Below are 19,700 nucleotides of genomic sequence, written 5' to 3'. Positions count from 1 at the left end.
CACAAAAAACTTCCATGGCAACAAAAATAATCCACCACTTCAGAAACACAACACAAAAAATCAATGAAAAATCCACCATCACCACAGCAACAACTTAAAAAATAAAATAAACCACCACAGCAACAAAATAAAATAAAAGAAAAATCCACCACGGCAAATTCACATCAAAATCCACTGAAAATCAGACCCATTACCACCGTGAGGCACCGTAAATCAAACCCAAAACCCACCCGAAATTCACACACCACTGCGAGGCACACGACGCTAGTCTCACCATGCCACACGCTACGCCCACACCGATCTCCAACCTAGCTCCGGTGGCATGTTTAAAAGAAGAAGACAAAGATGTGAGAGAGGGAGTGAGGATGAAGACAAAGATAGAATCAGAGGAGAGAGAGAGAGAGAGAGAGAGAGAGAGAGAGAGAGAGAACTAAGTGTGCCAATCTCCATGCCGTGCCACACCGACCTCCAACCCAGACAGAGAGATGTGAGAGAGGGAGTGAGGATGAGATAGAATCAGAGGAAAGAAATGGGAAAAAAAAGAAAAAGAAAAAAAGAAGAGAATGAGAGGCTAAGAGAGAGAGAACAAATAATATTTTATTTATCCCAGTTGCTACAGTACCATCATAAAAGTAAAACGGTACTGTAGTAGTATTGTAAAAACTACAATTTTGCAAGTTTAGCCGTTCCATTGTTGAGAGTTATTGGGCCTTAATTGTAAAATGAACTTGAATTTGGCATATAGGCTATCCGCTGTTGATGCTCTAATGATTCCAAAAGTTATATAAGAACAATTGAATCTATTTTTGGTTCAAGCATAATAGCTGCTACCCCTATATATTGCAATTTATTAACTGATGCATATTAATCAGCTACTCTTCATAATTTCCTTTGTGCGGTCTTTGGGGCCAATAAGATCGAGGCAGTCTGAAATTCATATTTGCTAGCATCTTGTGGTTTTGATAGATGATTGATTAGATAACCTATATAAAAGAAGAAGTTCGAGAGTAACAAATGCATACCTTTCCCTTTTCAAGATCACTGCCTAATTTACTTGGAAAAAAGTAAAGGTGAGTTTAGTGTTGTTGTAAATCAGCAGAAAATTTAGTGTTGTTCTAACATAATATTTTTGATTTCATAAATTCCAGAAGCATTTAGGGCTCATAGAAATAGTTATCGACATGAATAACAAGATCATAAACCAATTGGTAGGCAAGCAAACCTAACCCATGATCCAATGCATATTTTTATAAATGAATAAAATCATAATCATTGAAATTAAAATGGTAGAAGTTCCACTATTTTGCATTAGAACGTGAACATGATTCTCAGCAAGAGTCCATAACTCATGGTTGATGGAATTATATCTCCAAAGTGAAGTAAACTGACTCAAGTTTTGTGGTATGATGGAAAATGTACATAGTATCTTGTTTTAAGTATAACATTGCATTATGGATGAGTACTCTTGCCTCTGCGAACCTATTATGAATGCTGTTTTGTTTTTGAAGAATGGCTTTATGCAATTGGCGAGAGAGGAGGAAGCCCATAATCACAATAAGTAAACTAAAGAGGCAACAGAAGAGGTGATTTGGTTGTGCTCACTATATATCAACTTCAAGATACCCTGGCTAATGCTGATAAAGGGACTCGTGAGAACACATTGCTTCTGGCAGTGAATAAAATATAGCCATTCTTCATTGTTTGTATTCAAAACAAAACTCGGTGGTGCATGATCATTCCTTTTTCTTACTAATTAGCTTAAAGTAACATATTCATGGTATTTTCTCTATTCTTCAAATGATTAGTTGTGAGCATGAAATTTGCTGATCGAATCATTTGACTAGTTCCATTTTATTCTACTGTTCTTTCAACATTTTGACAAAGTTATGTTGTAGGCTATCAGGAGCTGTGTAAGTCATAAGCATGTGGTTCAAATCTATAGTCAGGAAATCTTTTCATGCTGGTTCAATGCTGAAGGGAATGACGTCCGAAACCTTCCAAAGATGTTCCCTTTCAAAGAAAGACCAATCCAGATGAAAAAAGAACTCTGTTACAACTTCCCTATAGAACCACACTCATTTCCATATAGGTCTCCTTGGCAAAAGCAATTTGTAAATCTAATTTAGTCCCAAAAAAAATAGCTAAAGTCCCTAGCGCTTCTACAATTTTCCCAAAATAGCTAACAAATGAACAGTGTTTCAGCCAATTTTAAATTCATCTCTCTTGTTCACTAACACTTTCTCCCTCAACTAGACCAAGCTCTCTCTCTCTCTCTCTCTCTCTTCCTTTGAATAAAACATCCATCACCAATTAAGTTCGTCCTTGAACAAATCTCCATTCTTCATCATTGCCATCACGCTTTACTGATTTTGTTGGCAGATGGGCGATGAAAAGTTACTGATTTTGATTGAAAAATTGTTGATTTTGTTTTTAAGGTTTACTGATTTTATAGATTTGGTAGATGGGTTTACTGATTTTATAGATTTGGTGGATGAGTCTGACAGTGAATTCGGTGTTCAAAGGCCTGGGTTTTCAACGGCAGGGGATGCTTGGTGGTGTGAGTGTGTGGTGGTGTTATGTGTGGCTGTGAAATAGGATGGGGAAGAGAGAAAAAAAAATTGTAAGAGTAAAAAAATAAATATTGAGGTTCAATGTAGGTGTATGCTTGGTAAATTAGTAACAGTAGCCTTTTTGGAGTTAGTTTAGCTAAATTTGTGTAGAGTCTAAGGTGAATGCTCCAAGGCCCCAATTAAAATTAATACATTATGAGCTCCCCGAATATTAGTTAGCTTTCGGTAACATTCCAAACATTGGAATTCTATATTTCTAAGGAACTCAATAGCCATAACATATTTCTACTCACCATTGCTATTATATATAGACTCAATTTAGTACATGCAAGAAATGTAGAAGTCACTGCATCTACAATCAAACATTGAACTTAAAGAGAAGCTTATATGAAAAAAATAAAGCTGTCAAGAGTTCATTATGGTTAAGACTGTCAATTAGGAACTGACCATAGGCAAGGAACAGTTCCATCGGACTTGACCTGGATATCCAGTCAGAACTTTAAGCCCTGACATCTTCATCATTGCCCAAGCAAAGTCCATTCTGAAGGTTGATCCGTCATCTGAAGCATAAGCCCTTACAAGTCTTGCGGTCTTCTCACTAGCCAGAAACTGCTGATCAGCAAAAAGGAGTCCTCTCCCTATTAATGATTGGCTATGAATTTATGCAGACCCACTCATTTCCAATGATTCCATGGGTTAAGAAGAAGGCTGTGTGGTGGTCCTTTTACTGTCTTGGCATCTTACTCTCATCTCAATCAAGCTGCCCTGTCCCCTTGTAATCAGAGAGGAGTTTCTATATGAACTCACAACCCAATCTTCCCAATGTTGTGTGCACCTTCAGATGATCAAGAAACTGATGCAAACCAAAGAACATTTCAAACCTTTTTCAACTGCATAAAACAGGTTCGTAAAATGAGTAAAGGCCTAGCTAGCAAGTACCTAGAAAAGTGAGTGTTGCCCTTCATCAAAACCTCTAAAGGGTAAAAAGGTGTAGTGTCTGTGCTATATTATAACCCAGTCATGGAATATCAGCCAGTCCTTCATTGAAATATGAGTGAATGCTGTCCCTCGAACCTGTTGACACTGGATGGAAAGGGCCACCAGCCTGTAATGGCAAGTATAATAGTTTACATCAGAGAATTCAATAACAAGAGCAGCTAGATATTGCAAAATAAATAATATATATATATATATAAATAATAATAAATAAAAAAACAGACAAAAGCACAAAATAGCTATGCTCAGCTTGGCTGCTAAGAAGTGGAGTTAAAGGATTTGGAAACCATTAGAAAAAGAAGAAAAAAAATGAACTACTCCACTAAATGTATTGTAATTACTAATTAGTTGACTGCAATAAGTTGAGTCTTGATTTTTTTAGGCTATAAACAGTAAAAAGGAAAATCAAATTTGTTTGTTTATCTTTTCTCCTTCATTGTTCTCTATAAAAAATAAAAAGAGGGACACAACAAACTGGCATAATGTGGACAAGGAAGAATAAATTGGGAACAAAAGATATAATGGAAGTGCAAAAGAAGGAGATATATATATATATATATATATATATATATATATATATATATATATATAAGAGTAATGAGGGAGGGAGAGAGAGAGAGAGGGAGGAATGGATTGTATAAAATGTTTTAAATTCCGTTCCGTTTCAGCTGGTATATTCCATTCTAGTCAATAAACACCACTGGTGTATTAAACCCTTTATTCGATCATAGTCAAAATTCTGACATTTTCAAGTGGAATATGCACTCCTTACCAAATTTGATTTTGTGGCTTCCTTATAAATATTTTTTAAGAAAAAAAGCCCACTTGTATGAGATTTAAAAATATATGCGCGCGCGCGCACACACGTGTATATATATATATATATGTATGCGATTTTATGAAATTTTAGTATATTTACTTATGTAAGAGATTTTTATGAGCCTTTAATTTGTTTAATTAAGTATTATATTTTATGATCCTCTATTTTTTTTTTGATGTTATATCTTTTATAAGTTTCAAACTTCAAGGTATTCAATTATTTTCATTTGTTTCAGTGACCAAAGCTTAAGTGGTCTATTGAGGTATATGTAGAAACGCTCAAAGACGCAGCTGTTTTGAACTTTTAATTAACTATGGACAGAGTACCAGCGCCTAAGCATAACTTAGTTCAATATCTGGAGTGAGAAAAATAAATGATCATTGAAAGGGAACTGCCAAATCAGGATATTTACTTAATATAAGAACACAAAGAACAAACATAAGAGAATGAAAACTATGTATCCGGGGAGAAGATAAATTATGGACACATACGCAGTTTAGGCATTGCTAAAAGACAGAAGTCGCTATTTCAGAACAAATCAAAACTGTAAGAATTAATAGAGAAAAACTTCAAATTACATTTAAAAGACAAGATAATGATAAAATCTCTAAGCATAGTTACTAACTGAAAAGTTTTCCAGGAACAAACCATCTTCATGACACATAAAAAAGATAAGCAATTTAATTTCACTAAATAGCTACCAGAGTCAAGGATATGTAGTCATACCAGTCCCTACGATAGGGAAAATATTCTGTGAGCTACTGATAAATGGAATCAATCACATAGTCTGCATATCCAAAACTAAGTCCCAACCTCTAAAATTGGTTTTTTGACAACAGTCATGCATCTCAAAATTTTTGGAAATTTGAGTTTGCATCAAACAATCTCTCTCTCAGACAACCAGAGGTAGCAGAAATGACACTTTTGACGGCATCAGCAGCACTCCTAACCTTCAAATTTGAAGAAATTAGATTCTCAAGTAACAGATGAAGAGATGAATGAAGACATCCATAACAAGAAAAATCTCCACCTAGGCATAAACTAAAGATGCCTATTCCTTGAACTATAACCAATTTGAGGAAACATAACTATAATCAGTACCACCTAAAGCCATTAAGGAGAACCTGATAGATTGATGGTAGATTCACTAAATGAAAAGTTTAAGGTGAAGGAAAATGTAAATTCAAGTTGTAGCATAGCAGTGTCATACAAGAAGTGTAACCTGTTGAGTGAAAATTATGGGTTAGATTCAGGTGAAGGGATCCCAACCATAGCATTGTTAGACGTGCATAACAAAAAGCATTCCAAAACCTTCTGCAGCCATGAAAAGTGTAATTGCATACTAATTGATGACAATAAAACATAATGGCATCTAATTAAAAGCTATTCCTATGATCAACTTTTATATTCTACTTGGTGATCAAAGCAATAAGAAAATTATAGACAAATCAATTTCTTTGTTTCAAGACATAGAATTGTAGACTTTCCTAGTTCTGAAGTTCAAACTCAAATGAATCAACTAACATCTCCTTTAGATGATGAATAATCAGCCAAAACTTGTTAGAAACACAAACACCCAATTGAAATTAATTTGAATATTATTATGGCAGCATACATTATGAGCTCCCCAATATTACTGAACTTTTGATAACATTCAAAACATTAGAATTCTATATTTCTAATGAACTCAACAACCAAAAAATATTTATATGCAGTTTTAACTAGCTATTTCATCATTGTGACCATAACCAATGATGCCATTGGCTTTATATATAGATTCAAATTAGCACAGGCAATAAATGTAAAAGTAGGGATCCACAATCAAACATAGAACATAAGGGAAATTAATATGAAAGAGTAAAGATCTCAAGTGTTCTTTTAGGTCAAGACTGTCACTTAGAAACTGACCAAAAGCAAGGAGCAGTTCCGTCGGACCTGACCTTGGGATCCAGTAAGAACATTAAGCCCTGACATCTTCATCCTTGCCCAAGCAAAGTCCATTCGAAACGTTGATCTGTCATCTGAAGCATAAGCCCTTAGCAGTCTCACGGCCTTCTTGGTAGCCATCAATTGCAGATGGGCAAAAAGGAGTCCTCTCCCCTTTTACAAGCTCTGATAGTAGTGAGTGTCAAAACCTGCCCCGGATGATATCGAAGATAACAATGCCTGAAATTATGACATCCCCACTGCAGACTCAGTCATTTCCAATGTCGCCATGGATAAAGAAGAAGGCTGGGTAGTGGTTTGGCACTTCATTTTCATCTCAGTGAGGAAATCAGGAGATATAGTTGGGTCAGGCTGCCTAGTCCCCTTGAAGTCAGAGAGGCGTTTCTGTATGAATTCATAGTCAATCTTCCCAATTTTGTGTTCACCTTCAAATGATCAAGAAACCAATACAAACCAAATAACTTTTTAAATCTTTTCAACTCCATAAGACAAGGGGGAAAAAGAAAGAAAGGCAGAGAGCTAGTAAGTACCTAGAATACTGGCTATTTCTCTTTCATCAAAACCTCTATGGGCAAAAAGGTGAAGCGTCTGTATTATGTTATCATCCACTCGTGGAATCTTGGGCCAGTGTTGTCACTGCCCCTGGGTACCTTTCAGTAGATTTCCTTTTTTGTTAATTTGGGACAAGAGAAAGAGAAAGAAATAAGATCATTTGAAGAAGATCAAGCTGCAAACGTGGCAAGGAATGCTGAAATCAAAGAGGCCAAGGCGCCTAAGATTGGGTGTCTGTTGAAATATGAATGAATGCTGTCCAACCTGCGATGTCAAGTATAATAGTTTACATCAGAGAACACCAATAAAAAGAGTTATCAATGTAGAGTTCTTCTTTATTTTCAGATTAACAGAAATTGGAATAAGAAAAGTATTTCATTTTATTTTTTTTGAATTTTTCGACATTTTAGACCTAAAAAACCATAACCAAAAAGTGCCTGAAACAACTAGTTGGTGAGTAAAGGTGACTGTAACAATTTGTGGAAACCAAAACAGCAAAAATCACTAGAAACATATTCTCAATTCATTAATTTTCTAAGTTTTCCACATAATCAATATGTACTTTAGAATCTTATTGATAGACTCCTCAACATATAAAAATGTAAAGAGATACCAACTCTTTTAAAGTCTGTATCTTACATTTTCGCCAAGTTTCATTTATGCATCTTTATCCACAAACAATCATCAAATCCTAAACCTTAAACTGTTGCTAAAACCCTTAGGTGAACTGACCTGTACTATTAGCAAAATATATCTTAAAAAGAGAGAACATATGAAAATTTAGGATCAAGAACAGACCAGCATAATGCCATCTCTAGTGGCAATAGAAACAATATCAGCACATGAAACTACCCATGACAAGCCTTTTCAAGCTCCTCCTTAATACAAAAATTGATACGTATACGAAGAATCACACTACTCACAAGAATTCAGAATTAAAAGTCACTTCATGGGCTATAAATCAAGCAAGATAAAAATGATTGAAATAAGCATCTAATTGAAAATATAGAGGAAATCAGTCTACAGCTTAAAGCATCTTGTGTAGCACTAGAATATTTACCACCTCTTCAAGTTGGAAAAAAAAAATCCCACTCTTCAAACCAAAAAGATCTTTAATCTGTTAAACAAAGGTAACATTACAAGAATGAAATAACAGTGAAGATTCCCCTTTTAAAAAAAATCATAGACCAAGGAATGGTTAGAATTGCAATGGAGTAGAGAAATTTCTTCTCACACTAGAGCAAAAAGCAGGGTCATTAAATGAAGTCCAGCCTAAATAAAGCATTTAAAATGTTGCAGTTACATAGTAGAAGCTAATTTACTCTTTTGTATAGCTATTACTTAAACATAGAAGCTTATGCAACCAGAAACAGTAATAAGCCTCATTATTTAATATTCACACAAGCTCAGCCTTTCCTGACTAGCATAAAGGAAATTAGAAATGAACAATTGTCTTAACAATTTAAATAAATATTTTTATGAAACCAAAATTATGAAATAGAGTATTTTCAAATAGATTAGTATATAAGAACATACCTGAAATTAGTACTTGCATCCACAAAATTCTTCTTCAACAATTTTTCCAGTAGCATTCATTTTGGATCTTCAAACCATGTTATGCCATTCTCCATAAACAACATTAACAAGCCATTTCGGTTTTTCACTTGATAACACAAGATAACCCAAACCCAATCCAAACATGAATCCACATCCATATCCCAACTAATACTAAACCAGATTAGCGGACAGAGAAATTCCTTTTCAAGTTCCTCTTCCACATCTTTCGCGATCTAATTCTTTTGTTCAAAAACAGGATCCAGCACCAACTTAGGAACACTTGCTCTAATAACTAGAAGAATAGGGATATAAGCCTGTTAGTCTCTCCAAACGATATACAAATATGTAAAATTGTCTCCAATGGAAACTATGTCATAACAAGTATATGCATTGATAGTGACTAAAAACTATCCCCAACCTCAAAGGCATTATTCTACATAGCAAATTTCATGACTACTATAAGAACTTTTTTTTCTCTTTTTCCGTCACTATCCACCATTTGTCCTCATAATATTCAAATCAGATACATGTCTCTTTTAATTTCATTATTAAGACTAACATGGTGACTTTCAACTTCAAGGTCCAATTACACATCCATACCATCAAAGACATAGGATTGATCTGTGCTTTGTTGTTGTTGAGTTTGTAGAAAGCATGAGCAGCTTTGTCTGACAAGGCCCGATATTGAATAGAAGTAACAACAGTAACAAACACATTATCCTGAAAAAAATATATAAATATATAGATCAGAAGCCACAGAAGGATCATGCTTTTAAGCATATAAAATAGTTTAAAATAAAATGATAGTGTTTAGACTAAAATATTTTTGCTTTACTGCTTTTAACTCAAAAAATAAATATAAAAAGTTCCAGATCAATTCTGCAGTCACTCATGGTTTGACAACAATTAAGCAAAACGCATCTTCATACAAACATTTCTTGCAAATCAGTATGATACTAATTCTTTCCAATCAGTTTTGGGTTCCCTTGCTTCAGACCCAGAAAAGAAGAAACGACATTTATACAGAGACAAACTGATTGTTTTACTCTATCTGATTGCTACAGAACAGAAAAATTATTGTAAATCGCAAATTTAAAATGTTACCTTTGTCTTCCTATATAATTTCCAAATCATATGATTCTTTTTTTCACACTATTACTAATTCAAAAAAATTAAATCCATCTAAGACCCAATGATACTATGTGGCTATCAGACAAAACAATAGTTTACAAGCATTTTCCAGCTAAATTCCTAAGAAGAAAAAGAAATGAGAAATTAAGGCAAAAAAAAATATGCAACAAACCTTTTGTCTTTGTTTCACATCAAACATCCAGCTACTGCACACACAACGAAAGGTGACCAGCTAACTGCTGTCCCAAAACCCAAGGCAAACAATGGCATCCAGGCTCAAGCACATTATCAAACTTCCTAGGAGCTGTTCTTTATTGTCAGTTTACCAATACTTGGAAAAAGAAAAGTATTTCTCTTTTATTTCTTTCTTCTTCTTTTTTTTGTTGAATTTTTTGACAATTTAGACCTGAAAAAAACCATAATCAAAAAGTGCCTGAAACAAATAATTGGCTAATTAAAGGTGACTAACAATTTGAGGAAACGAAAACAGCAAAAATGGAACGTATCTCAATTCTTTAACTTTCTAAAGCTTTCCCCAAAACTAATATGTACTTTAGAATCTTATTGATAGACTCCTCTCGACATATAAAAATGAAAAGAGTTACTGACTCTTTTAAAGTCTGTTTCTTACATTTTACCCAAGTTTCATTTAAGAATCATTATCCACAACCCATCATCAAATCCTAAGCCTTAAACTGTTGCTAAAACCCTTAGGTGAAAGGACTCTTGATATTAACAAAAATATCTCAAAAGAGCGAGAGAGAGAGAGAGTAGGAAGATTAAGGATCAAGAACGGACCAGCATAATGCCATTTCTGGACAATATCAGCGCATGTAACTACCCTGGGACAAGCCATTTCAAGCTCCTCCTTGATGAAATCAGTTTTATCAAAATCCTTTAAGGTCAGAAATAGTTTTTATTACCATTGCTGTTGTCCAAAAGGACGGAAGCATCACAATCCAGATCAAGAAAATCCCACAAAACATTGAGGCCAACAAATTAATACTTAAAACTAAATGGAAGGATTAAATTGGAATAATGAATTGATACTCCCAAAAATCAGAACATACATTTTTATCATCTGGTTGTGGAATGTCGGCTAGTGCTCTGAAATATGAATGAATGCTCTCCCTCAGTCCTATTAAAGAGATAGAAAGGGCCACCAGCTTGTGATGTAAAGTATAGAAGTTTACATAAGAGGACTCCAATAAAAGGAGTTACTAAGAGCTGTTCTTTATTGTCAGTTTAACTGAATTTGGAATAAGAAAAGTATTTCCATTTTTTATTTTTTTATTTTTTGATATTTTAGGCCTGAAAAACCATAACCAAAAAGTTCTTGAAACAACTAGTAAAGTTTTATGTAACAATTTGTGGAAACAAAAACAGCAAAAATCACTAGGAACATATTTTCAATTCATTAAGTTTCTAAGCTTTCCCCACAATCAATATGTACTTTGGAAACTTATTGATAGAGTCCTCAACGTATAAAAATGTAATGAAAATGCTAACCCTATTAAAATCTGTTTCTTACATTTTCCCCAAGTTTCATTTAAGCATCATCATCCATCTAGAGTCAAATTTTCCCCAAGTAAAACTTTTACATTCCATACACAGGAATGAATTTTCGAATGCTAAACATGGATCCAGCCAAAGGCTAATGTCTACACATACATTATAGAACATATCAAATGCATTAATAGGAAGTACCCCACCTTCCATGTCATTTCTATTTTTCCAATTTGTGAATTATCTAAAGCCAAACAATTTCTTAAGTAGAACAGTAAGATCTAATTACACTTTAAGCTATAACATTAATTTACAAAGACACAGGTGTTTCCAAGCCTTTACTGGTCTAAAGGTTAACGTGGGGAAGAGTGAGATTGTCCCGGTGGGGGAGGTTGGCAATATTGTTGATTTGGCTAATATTCTTAGTTGTAGGGTGGGTTGCCTACCTATGAAATACTTGGGCATGCCTTTGGGCACCCCTTACAAGACTACATCCATTTGGAACCCTATTTTGGAGAGGATAGAGAAGAAGCTGTCAGGTTGGAAGCGTCTTTATTTGTCTAAGGGTGGTAGATTTACTCTTTTGAAGAGTACTCTCTCTAGTCTTCCCACATACTATCTATCCTTATTTACCATCCCAGTAGTCGTGGCTGACAGATTGGAGCGTATTCAAAGAAGATTTTTGTGGGGGTCTTCGGAGGAGCACTCCAAACATTCTTTGGTGGCTTGGGAGAAGGTGTGTTCTCCTCTAGAGATGGGCGGTTTAGGGGTTAGGAAGTTAGTTCACTTCAACTAAGCTCTTTTAGGGAAATGGTTATAGAGGTTTGGCCTTGAAGGAACTAGACTTTGGCGGAGGGTTATTGCCACCAAATATGGTGAGGGTCAAGGGGGACGGACGACTAAAAAGTGTAGAAGGGCCCATGGGTGTGGCCTTTGGCGTGGTATTAAGATCGGGTGGGAGAGGTTCTCCAAACACTTGGCTTTTGTGGTGGGTGATGGTTCCCGCATTCGTTTTTGGCATGATAGGTGGGTTGGGGATACCTCCCTTAAAATGCTATATCCTTAGCTGTATGCGTGTTCCAGTGACAAGGAAGCCTGTATTTAGATTTGTTGGATAATCAGGTGGATGGGAGTAGTAGATATTGGAATGTGAGATTTTATAGGAATTTCCATGAGAGGGAATTTGAGGTTGCCTTCTCTTTCCTAAATCTCATTCAGTCCCGTATCCTAAGAGGTTTTGGGTGTGATAGACCTCTTTGGTGTCTTAATGGAAATGAGAAGTTTGATATTCAGTCTTTCTATTACAAGATCAGGAGTACTTCTCATTCTTGCTTCCCTTGGAAGGGGATTTGTAAAGTCAAGGTTCCTAAGAGGGTGGCTTTCTTCTTGTGGACCGCTACCCATGGTCAGATTCCTACCTTGGATAATTTGATGCTCCGAGGCCTCCCTTTGGTGAATAGGTGTTGTATGTGCCGCGGATCGGCAGAATCTGTAGACCATCTTCTCATCCATTGTCCTGTAGCTTATTCTTTGTGGGTGCATATGTTGCAAGCTTTTGGGATCCAATGGGTCATGCCAGGTTCAGTGGAGTGTTTGGTGGCCTGTTGGAATAATTGGTTGGGGAAATTTTCTTCGGACATTTGGAATATGATTCCTGGCTGTTTGATGTGGGTTGTTTGGTTGGAAAGAAATCGGCGATCTTTTGAGGATCTAGAGAGAACGCTTGAACAATTACACGCTCTCAGCCGAAATACTCTTTTTGATTGGGCTAGGTTCTGGGGTTCTTCAAATTGTTCTTCTGTTTTGGAGTTTCTTTCCTCCCTTAAAAGTGCCCCTTAAGCTGCCCTCCCTTTCTTCTTTTTTGTTGCTTTTGTCTATGTTTTTTGTGTTCACCATCATGAACGCCTGTATTTGTAGTTTTCGTTCTTTCATGATGAATATAAGTCTTATTACTTATCAAAAAAAAAAAAAAAAGACACAGGCATTTCAATAATTTCCCTAGTTCCATAGCTACATGACTGTGACCCAAGTTACATAATGGCACATTCCCTAAAGCACATAAGGTCGATAGTTAAAACACTAAGCAAATTAAAATCAATTAAAACAATTTTTTATTTTTTATTTTATCTATAAAAACAATTAAACAATTAAAATGTTACCGAGAGAATAATTTGAGCATACTTGAAAAGTAGTGCTGCATAAACAAATTACATAGACAAAAAATAGAGTTCACCACACCTTCAGTAAACACAAATCTTTCTCAATCTCAGGGGTGATGGATTGTGCAGGCAAGTCAAACCTATGTTCATTTTACCCAAAAAAAAAAATGTAATCATTGTTAGCAAATTTAACAACACTTCTAAATGAACAAATCTTGTAAGTTGAGACCCCAAATAAAAACTAAATTCCTCCACCCATTTACACCAAAAGAAATGAGGAGAGTTAGCGACTAACTTGAAACCAAAAGCATCAAAGTTTAAGAAATTCAAAGCTTTCCTCTCTTTCTCCTTCTCAGCCAACCAATCAGACAAAAGAAAATATAATGAAAAGTTAAAATAGAAACTCTCATTGAAACACAGACATACCTTTTCCAGCAGTATTTCTGAGATGCTTTCTCTTAAATTTGTTTCAACATTCTGGAGTGGAATAGCCCATCAACAAGCTCTAAATTGGTCTCCAAAGCTCACTGGTTTCACTCTAATTCTGAGATTTGCTCTCACACCCATTATGGGTTCCTGGTGAAAAATTTAGGTTCCCATGAAAGACCAATCACTTACTTACTCACTGGCATTCTATCCCCCCCACACCCAAAAAAAGGAAAAAAAAAAATGAAACTCAAACAGCTCCTTTGTAAACACTAAAAAATTAAACAGTGCACAGGGAATGAAACATAAGCAAAACCTCAATGAGTTATAACTGAGTTATTAAGGTTCGAGTGTTCTGACTTCTGAGTTATTAAGATTTTCTGATTGTTTATTTTTCGGCCATGAAAGAAGAAAAGTTTTAGAAGCTAAGGCTACTGCACTAGTCATATTGACATTGAACATAAGCACAAGGGAGAGGGAATGAGGTTCTAACACAAAGGCACCACAAACTACACATATGTCTAAAGAATTCTATCATTAATATTAATTTGGATGTTGCAGCATACATTATGAGCTCCCAAATATTTGTTAACTTTTGGTAAAAATCAAAACATTAAAATTCTATATGTCAAAAGAAATCAACAGCCAAAACATTAATATGCAGTTTTTTTCTGTAAATTTCATCATTGTGATCTACTCTATGCCATTGCCTTTATATATAGACTCGAAAATTAGCACAGGCAAGAAATGTAGAACTAGAAGTCACAGCATCTACAATCAAATATAGAACATAAGAGAAACTAACATGAAAGAAAAAAGATCTCAAGAGTTCATTATGGTCAGACTGTCACTTAGGAACTGACCAAAGCCAAGGAGCAGTTTCTTCGGACCTGACCTTATGATCCAGTCAAAACATTAAGACCTGACATCTTCATCATTGCCCAAGCAAAGTCCATTAGATTGATCCATTATCTGAGGCATAAACCCTTACCAATCTCGTGGTCTTCTCATTAGCTATCAATTGCTGATCAACAAAAGGAGTCCTCTACTGTTTGACAAGCTCTGACAGTCATAAATGTCAAAACCTACTCCAGATGATATTGAAGATGACAATTCCTGCAAATATGACATCCCCACTGCAGACTCACTCATTTCCAATGATTCCATGGGTGAAGAAGGATGAGTGGTGGTCCTATTACTGTCTTTGCATCTCATTCTCACTTCAATGAGAAAATCTGGAGTTATAGTAGGGTTTGGCTGCCCTGTCCCCTTGAGGTAAGGGAGGCATTTCTGTATGAATTCACAGCTAATCTCCCAATTTCGCGTGCACCTTCAGACGATTAAGAAACTGATACAAGCCAAATAACTTTTTAAACCTTTTTCAACTCCATAAAATAAGGGGGGAAATGAGAAAAGGCAAAGAGATAGTAAGTACCTAGAAGACTAACTGTTAATCTTTCATCAATACCTCTAAATGCAAAAAAGTGAAGTGTCTGTGTTATATTATCATTTGGTCGTGGAATGCCAGCCAGTGCTTCGTTAAATACGAATGAATGTTGTCCATCCATCCTGTTAACACTGGAAAGAAAGGGCCACCAGCCTGTGACATCAAGTATAGTAGTTTACATCAAAGCGCCAATAAAATGAGTTACTAAGAGCTGTTCTTTAGTGTCAGTTTCGCTGAATTTGGAATGAGAAAAGTATTTCATTTTTTTTTTTTAATTTTTGACATTTTCAACTGAAAAATTATAACCAAAAAGTTCCAGAAATAGCTAGTTGGCTGAGTAAAGGTGACTGTAACAATTTGCGGAAACCAAAACAAGAAAAATCACTAGGAATGTATTATCAATTCATTAATTTTCTAAGTTTTCCACATAACCAATGTGTACTTTAGAATCTTATTGATAGACTCCTCAACATATATAAATGTGAAGAGATACAATTTGTTTTAAAGTCTGTTTCTTACATTTTCCCCAAGTTTCTTTTAAGCATCTTTTTTAACGAACAATCATCAAATCCTAAACCTTAAGACTGTTGCCAAAGCCCTTAGGTGAAAGGACCTTAACAAAAAATATCTTAAAAGAGAGAGAGAGAATATAGGAAGATTCAGGATCAAGAACAAACTAGCATAATGTCATCTCTAGTGGCAATAGAAACAATATCAGCACATCAAATTACTCTCCTGTATAGCTATACTTTAAACATAGAATTTTTTTTTTGAAAGGAAACATAGAAGCTTATGCACCCTGTAGTACTAGTAATAAGCCTCACATTAACATAAGTACAACCATTCCTTACTAGAATAAAGCAAATTAAAAATGAAAAATCATCTTAACAATTTAAAGACAGTTTTAATGAACCAAAAAATTATGAGATAGATTATTTTCAAATATATTATTAGCATATAAGAATGTACCTAGAATCAGTGTTTGCATCCACCAAATTCTTCTTCAATGAGTTCGTCCACAAGCATTCTTCTTGGATCTTCATACCTTATTATCTTGTTCTCCATAAAAAATATTCACTAGCCATATTGGTTTTCCACTTGAGAACACAAGATAACCCAAAACCAATCCAAACACAAATCCACAGCCATACCCCAACAATACAATTTTCCAATGAAACCCATTTTCAAATTCAAAACCATCTTCTTGAATGGTTGATGATGGTGGTGGTGGTTGTCCCTTGTCAATGCCACAAGCTTTTGTCATTGGAAATCCACATAACCCCAAGTTCCCATTGTAAGAATCATTCGTAAAGGTATTGAACTGTTTACCTTGAGGTATTTGACCAAAAAGATAGTTTTCTGATAGATTTAAAACTGCCAGTGATGTGATATCTACTAATTGTATAGGAATTTCACCTGTGAGCTTGTTTGAGGAGAGATCTAACCATTCAAGATTGGTTAAATTTCCCAACGATGGAGGCATATGACCTGAAAGATTATTGTGTGAAAAATTAAGCCCCTTCAGTGACCGAAGCTCTCCAATTGCCTTTGGAATTTCTCCTTCGAAATTATTGTTGGAGAAATCAATGGTTGTGAATAGACTTTGGATTTTTACCAATTCAATGAAAAACCCTTTCATCGCCACATACACAGAATCTTGATAATAATAATCACCCATATATTTCAATTCACCTTTGTCCGCACTCGCATTCATCATGGCTTTTAAATAATTAAAAAGGTTTGTCGGCAAATGCCCGTGGAACTCATTGTGAGAGAGGTCTATGATTCGCAAATTTTGGAATGGGAATTTGGTCTTGGGGTTGTTTAAGGCACCATGAAAGTTGTTTGATCGCAAGATAAGAACCCGCAACTCTGGAAGAGTTTCCAACCAACGGGGGAAGGTGCTATTAATCTTGTTGTTACCAAAATCTAGAACTTCCAACTTTCTACAATGGACCAATGATTGTGGCAATGACCCTTCCAATTGATTGCCATTGAGTTTAAGACTTCTCAAGTAACATCCCTTTGCAAATGTTGTTGGAATGGTGCCATTAAGATTATTACTTCGCAGATCCAAATCTATGAGATAATCACTTAAGTTTCCCAAACATGGAGGAATCAGGTTACTCAAGTGATTATAAGACAAATCAAGGTAACTGACGGAATTGAGATTGCAAATCAAGGAAGAGATCTGTCCAGTTATATTATTCCTTGAGACTGAAAAGAAAGATATGTGTAGTGGAGGTACTAGAAGTGGTCCTTGAAGCATGTTAGAACTAAGATCAAGAATATCCATGTACTTCCATGGAAGCTGTCCTACACTTGTCAAGAAGTTGTATGAAAGATTCAAATTGTACAATGAATCCTTCCCCACCTCCAAAAACCACTTTGGAATATTGCCTTTGATTTGGTTTTTGGAAAGGTCTAAGTCTTCTATATATTTTGCAGTTCGTAAAAAGTGTGGAATTTCAGATATGTTGGAAGAAGACAATTGTAATGTATAAATTTTGGGCAAGATATTGGTGGCAAAGGTGAAGGAGCTTAGTGACAGGAGAGGATTATTTGACATACGAAGATATTCAAGACTTCGGAGCTTTGAGAATATTTTTGACTCCACATTGCCACTTAAGTTATTGAAGGAAATACTTAGATCACTAAGACTCACCAATTTAGAGATTGACAATGGAAGGGGACCATGTAGATTGTTATTATTCAACTGAAGAGTAACCAATGAGTTATGCTGGAAATCGCCAATATGCCCAGTGAAGTGGTTATGATCAAGATATAAGGAACGCAAAGATGGTATTGTATACACCCAAGATGGTATTGTCCCATTCAATAAGTTATTAGATAATCTGAGAAATTCTAGATTGGAAGGAATCTTGTTGACTAGTTGACTATTAGAAGAATTATTTGAAGAGAAAATTTGGGTCAAGTTTGTCGTAACTTCAGGAAGCTGCCCTATCAAATTGTTGTGTGAGAGATCTAAGTAAGTAAGAACTTCAAAGTTTAGGAGGGACCATGGAAACTGACCACCAAAGTTATTATATGAGAGGTCCAAAGAAGTGATTTGTGTGAGATTAGGAAGAAATGTTGGATATGATCCTATGAAATTGCATCCTCTGAGGTACAATTCTTTTAAGGACTTGAGATTGCTTATTAAATTAGGTAAGTCGATTGGGAATTCGGTTCTAGAGAGATCCAAGGACTTGAGAGGAGTACTCCAGTTATACGTTGGAAGGGAACCGGTGAGATTGTAGTTGTAACCTACATAGAGCAGCTGGAGGTTTGGAAGGTGGAATATATTATCTGGGAATCTCCCTTTCAATCCACAATAAATAAGACTAAGAGATGTCAAAGAGGAAGACAAATTCATAAAAGAATTAGGTGAAACAGAAGACATGTTAACATCATCCAAAACAAGTTCAGTTAGATGGGTAAGGTTTTGAACAAGCCTTTTCAAACTAGGCGTTTCTATTCTCATGCCAAAATTCCAAGAGAGATCAAGTGAAACCAGTTTGGATAAGTGGGAGATTTCGGATGGGAAATTACCAGCAACGGAGGAGTCAGTGAGGTTGAGATGCGTCATGTTCGCAAAGCCACCAAACTTAGACGAAATTGCGGAGTAATTGAAATCGTTGTAAGCAAGGTTGAGCCGCTGGAGATGGCGAAGAGAGAAAAGGGTGGTATTGGGATGGATGGGACCATGAAGGCGACTGCAACTGAGGTCGATAGCAATGACATGACCTGTCATCGAATCACAGGTGACCCCATCCCACCCACAACAATCTGTACCCATTTTCCACGAATTCTTCGGAGGATAATCGACACAACGAGAAACGCCAACAAAAAAAGAGTTTCTGAAATGGAGCAAAGGAGAGCTTTGGTCGGAAAGGCAAAGAGGCGTAGATGAATTAAAAGAAAAAGAAGAGAAAGAAGAATTAGGTAGAGAAAGGAAGAGGAAGAAAATGAGAAAGAAGAGTAGCCGCCTCATATTTGCACTGTGGCTTTGAGAGAAATTAGAAGGAAGAAGGATATATGTATTTTGGAATTGAGGTGTCATAGATACATGTACATATATTTATAGGCGGCCACGATTATCAGAAGGGAGCATAACCAGGATTATGAGGCACATATAGACAATTGTAATCCCTCGTGTTAGCTTATTTTATGGGTTGGGCCAGCCAATGACTTGGAAAATTATGTCTTGTGGAAAATTTGATAAACTATTAACTAGCGTGCACTATGTGGACTACAGAATTCTTTGATGCAGATATATATATTTTTTTTTTTGGTAGAAATTGATACAGATTCATTGATTTATAAAAACTAACTTTGAACGTCAAAAAATCAGGTTATCTGAGTCAGATGTATATAAAAAACTTCTTATAATCAAGTATCATAATAAAACTATCTACTGTTTATCAAAAAAAAAAAAAATCCTATCTTCTTTAGATTTCAATTCACTCATTTAGATACCTGTAGTGGATATATATATATATATATATATATATATATATATATATATATATATATATATATATTTTTTAAGTTTATGGAAATAATTAACTTATTATTATGACATTTGT

The 19,700-nt window shown here is 35.3% G+C and overlaps 1 protein-coding gene across 43 annotated transcripts in view; it reads right to left on the bottom strand.

The window, feature by feature from the left end:
• The window catches only part of LOC142615850 (receptor-like protein 6), a 61,663-nt gene extending 42,505 nt beyond the window's left edge, over nt 1-19,158 (bottom strand). For 19 of the 43 annotated variants that reach the window (XM_075788728.1, XM_075788724.1, XM_075788738.1 and 16 more), the window contains exons 1-10: nt 16,081-19,158; nt 15,100-15,264; nt 13,665-15,012; nt 13,318-13,378; nt 10,644-10,711; nt 10,372-10,501; nt 9,746-9,979; nt 8,422-9,162; nt 6,864-7,149; nt 5,113-6,758 (exon numbers count right to left, since the gene is read on the bottom strand). In XM_075788728.1, coding sequence (XP_075644843.1) covers nt 16,151-19,105 — 2,955 coding nt within the window. In that variant the 5' untranslated portion in view covers nt 19,106-19,158 and the 3' untranslated portion in view covers nt 5,113-6,758; nt 6,864-7,149; nt 8,422-9,162; ... (5 more) ...; nt 15,100-15,264; nt 16,081-16,150. Of the gene's footprint in view, nt 1-2,841; nt 3,676-5,112; nt 6,759-6,863; nt 7,150-8,421; nt 9,163-9,745; nt 9,980-10,371; nt 10,502-10,643; nt 10,712-13,317; nt 13,379-13,664; nt 15,013-15,099; nt 15,265-16,080 lie in introns of those variants that run through there. The other 24 variants (XM_075788761.1, XM_075788760.1, XM_075788762.1 and 21 more) reach the window with 24 other exon arrangements.
• Between the last annotated feature and the right edge of the window lie 542 nt (nt 19,159-19,700).

This window comes from Castanea sativa, chromosome 11, assembly GCF_040712315.1.
Source record: "Castanea sativa cultivar Marrone di Chiusa Pesio chromosome 11, ASM4071231v1".
Taxonomy (NCBI): Eukaryota; Viridiplantae; Streptophyta; class Magnoliopsida; order Fagales; family Fagaceae; genus Castanea; species Castanea sativa.
Note: the sequence above shows the minus strand (reverse complement) of the source record. Positions and strands in the feature narration are given on the sequence as shown.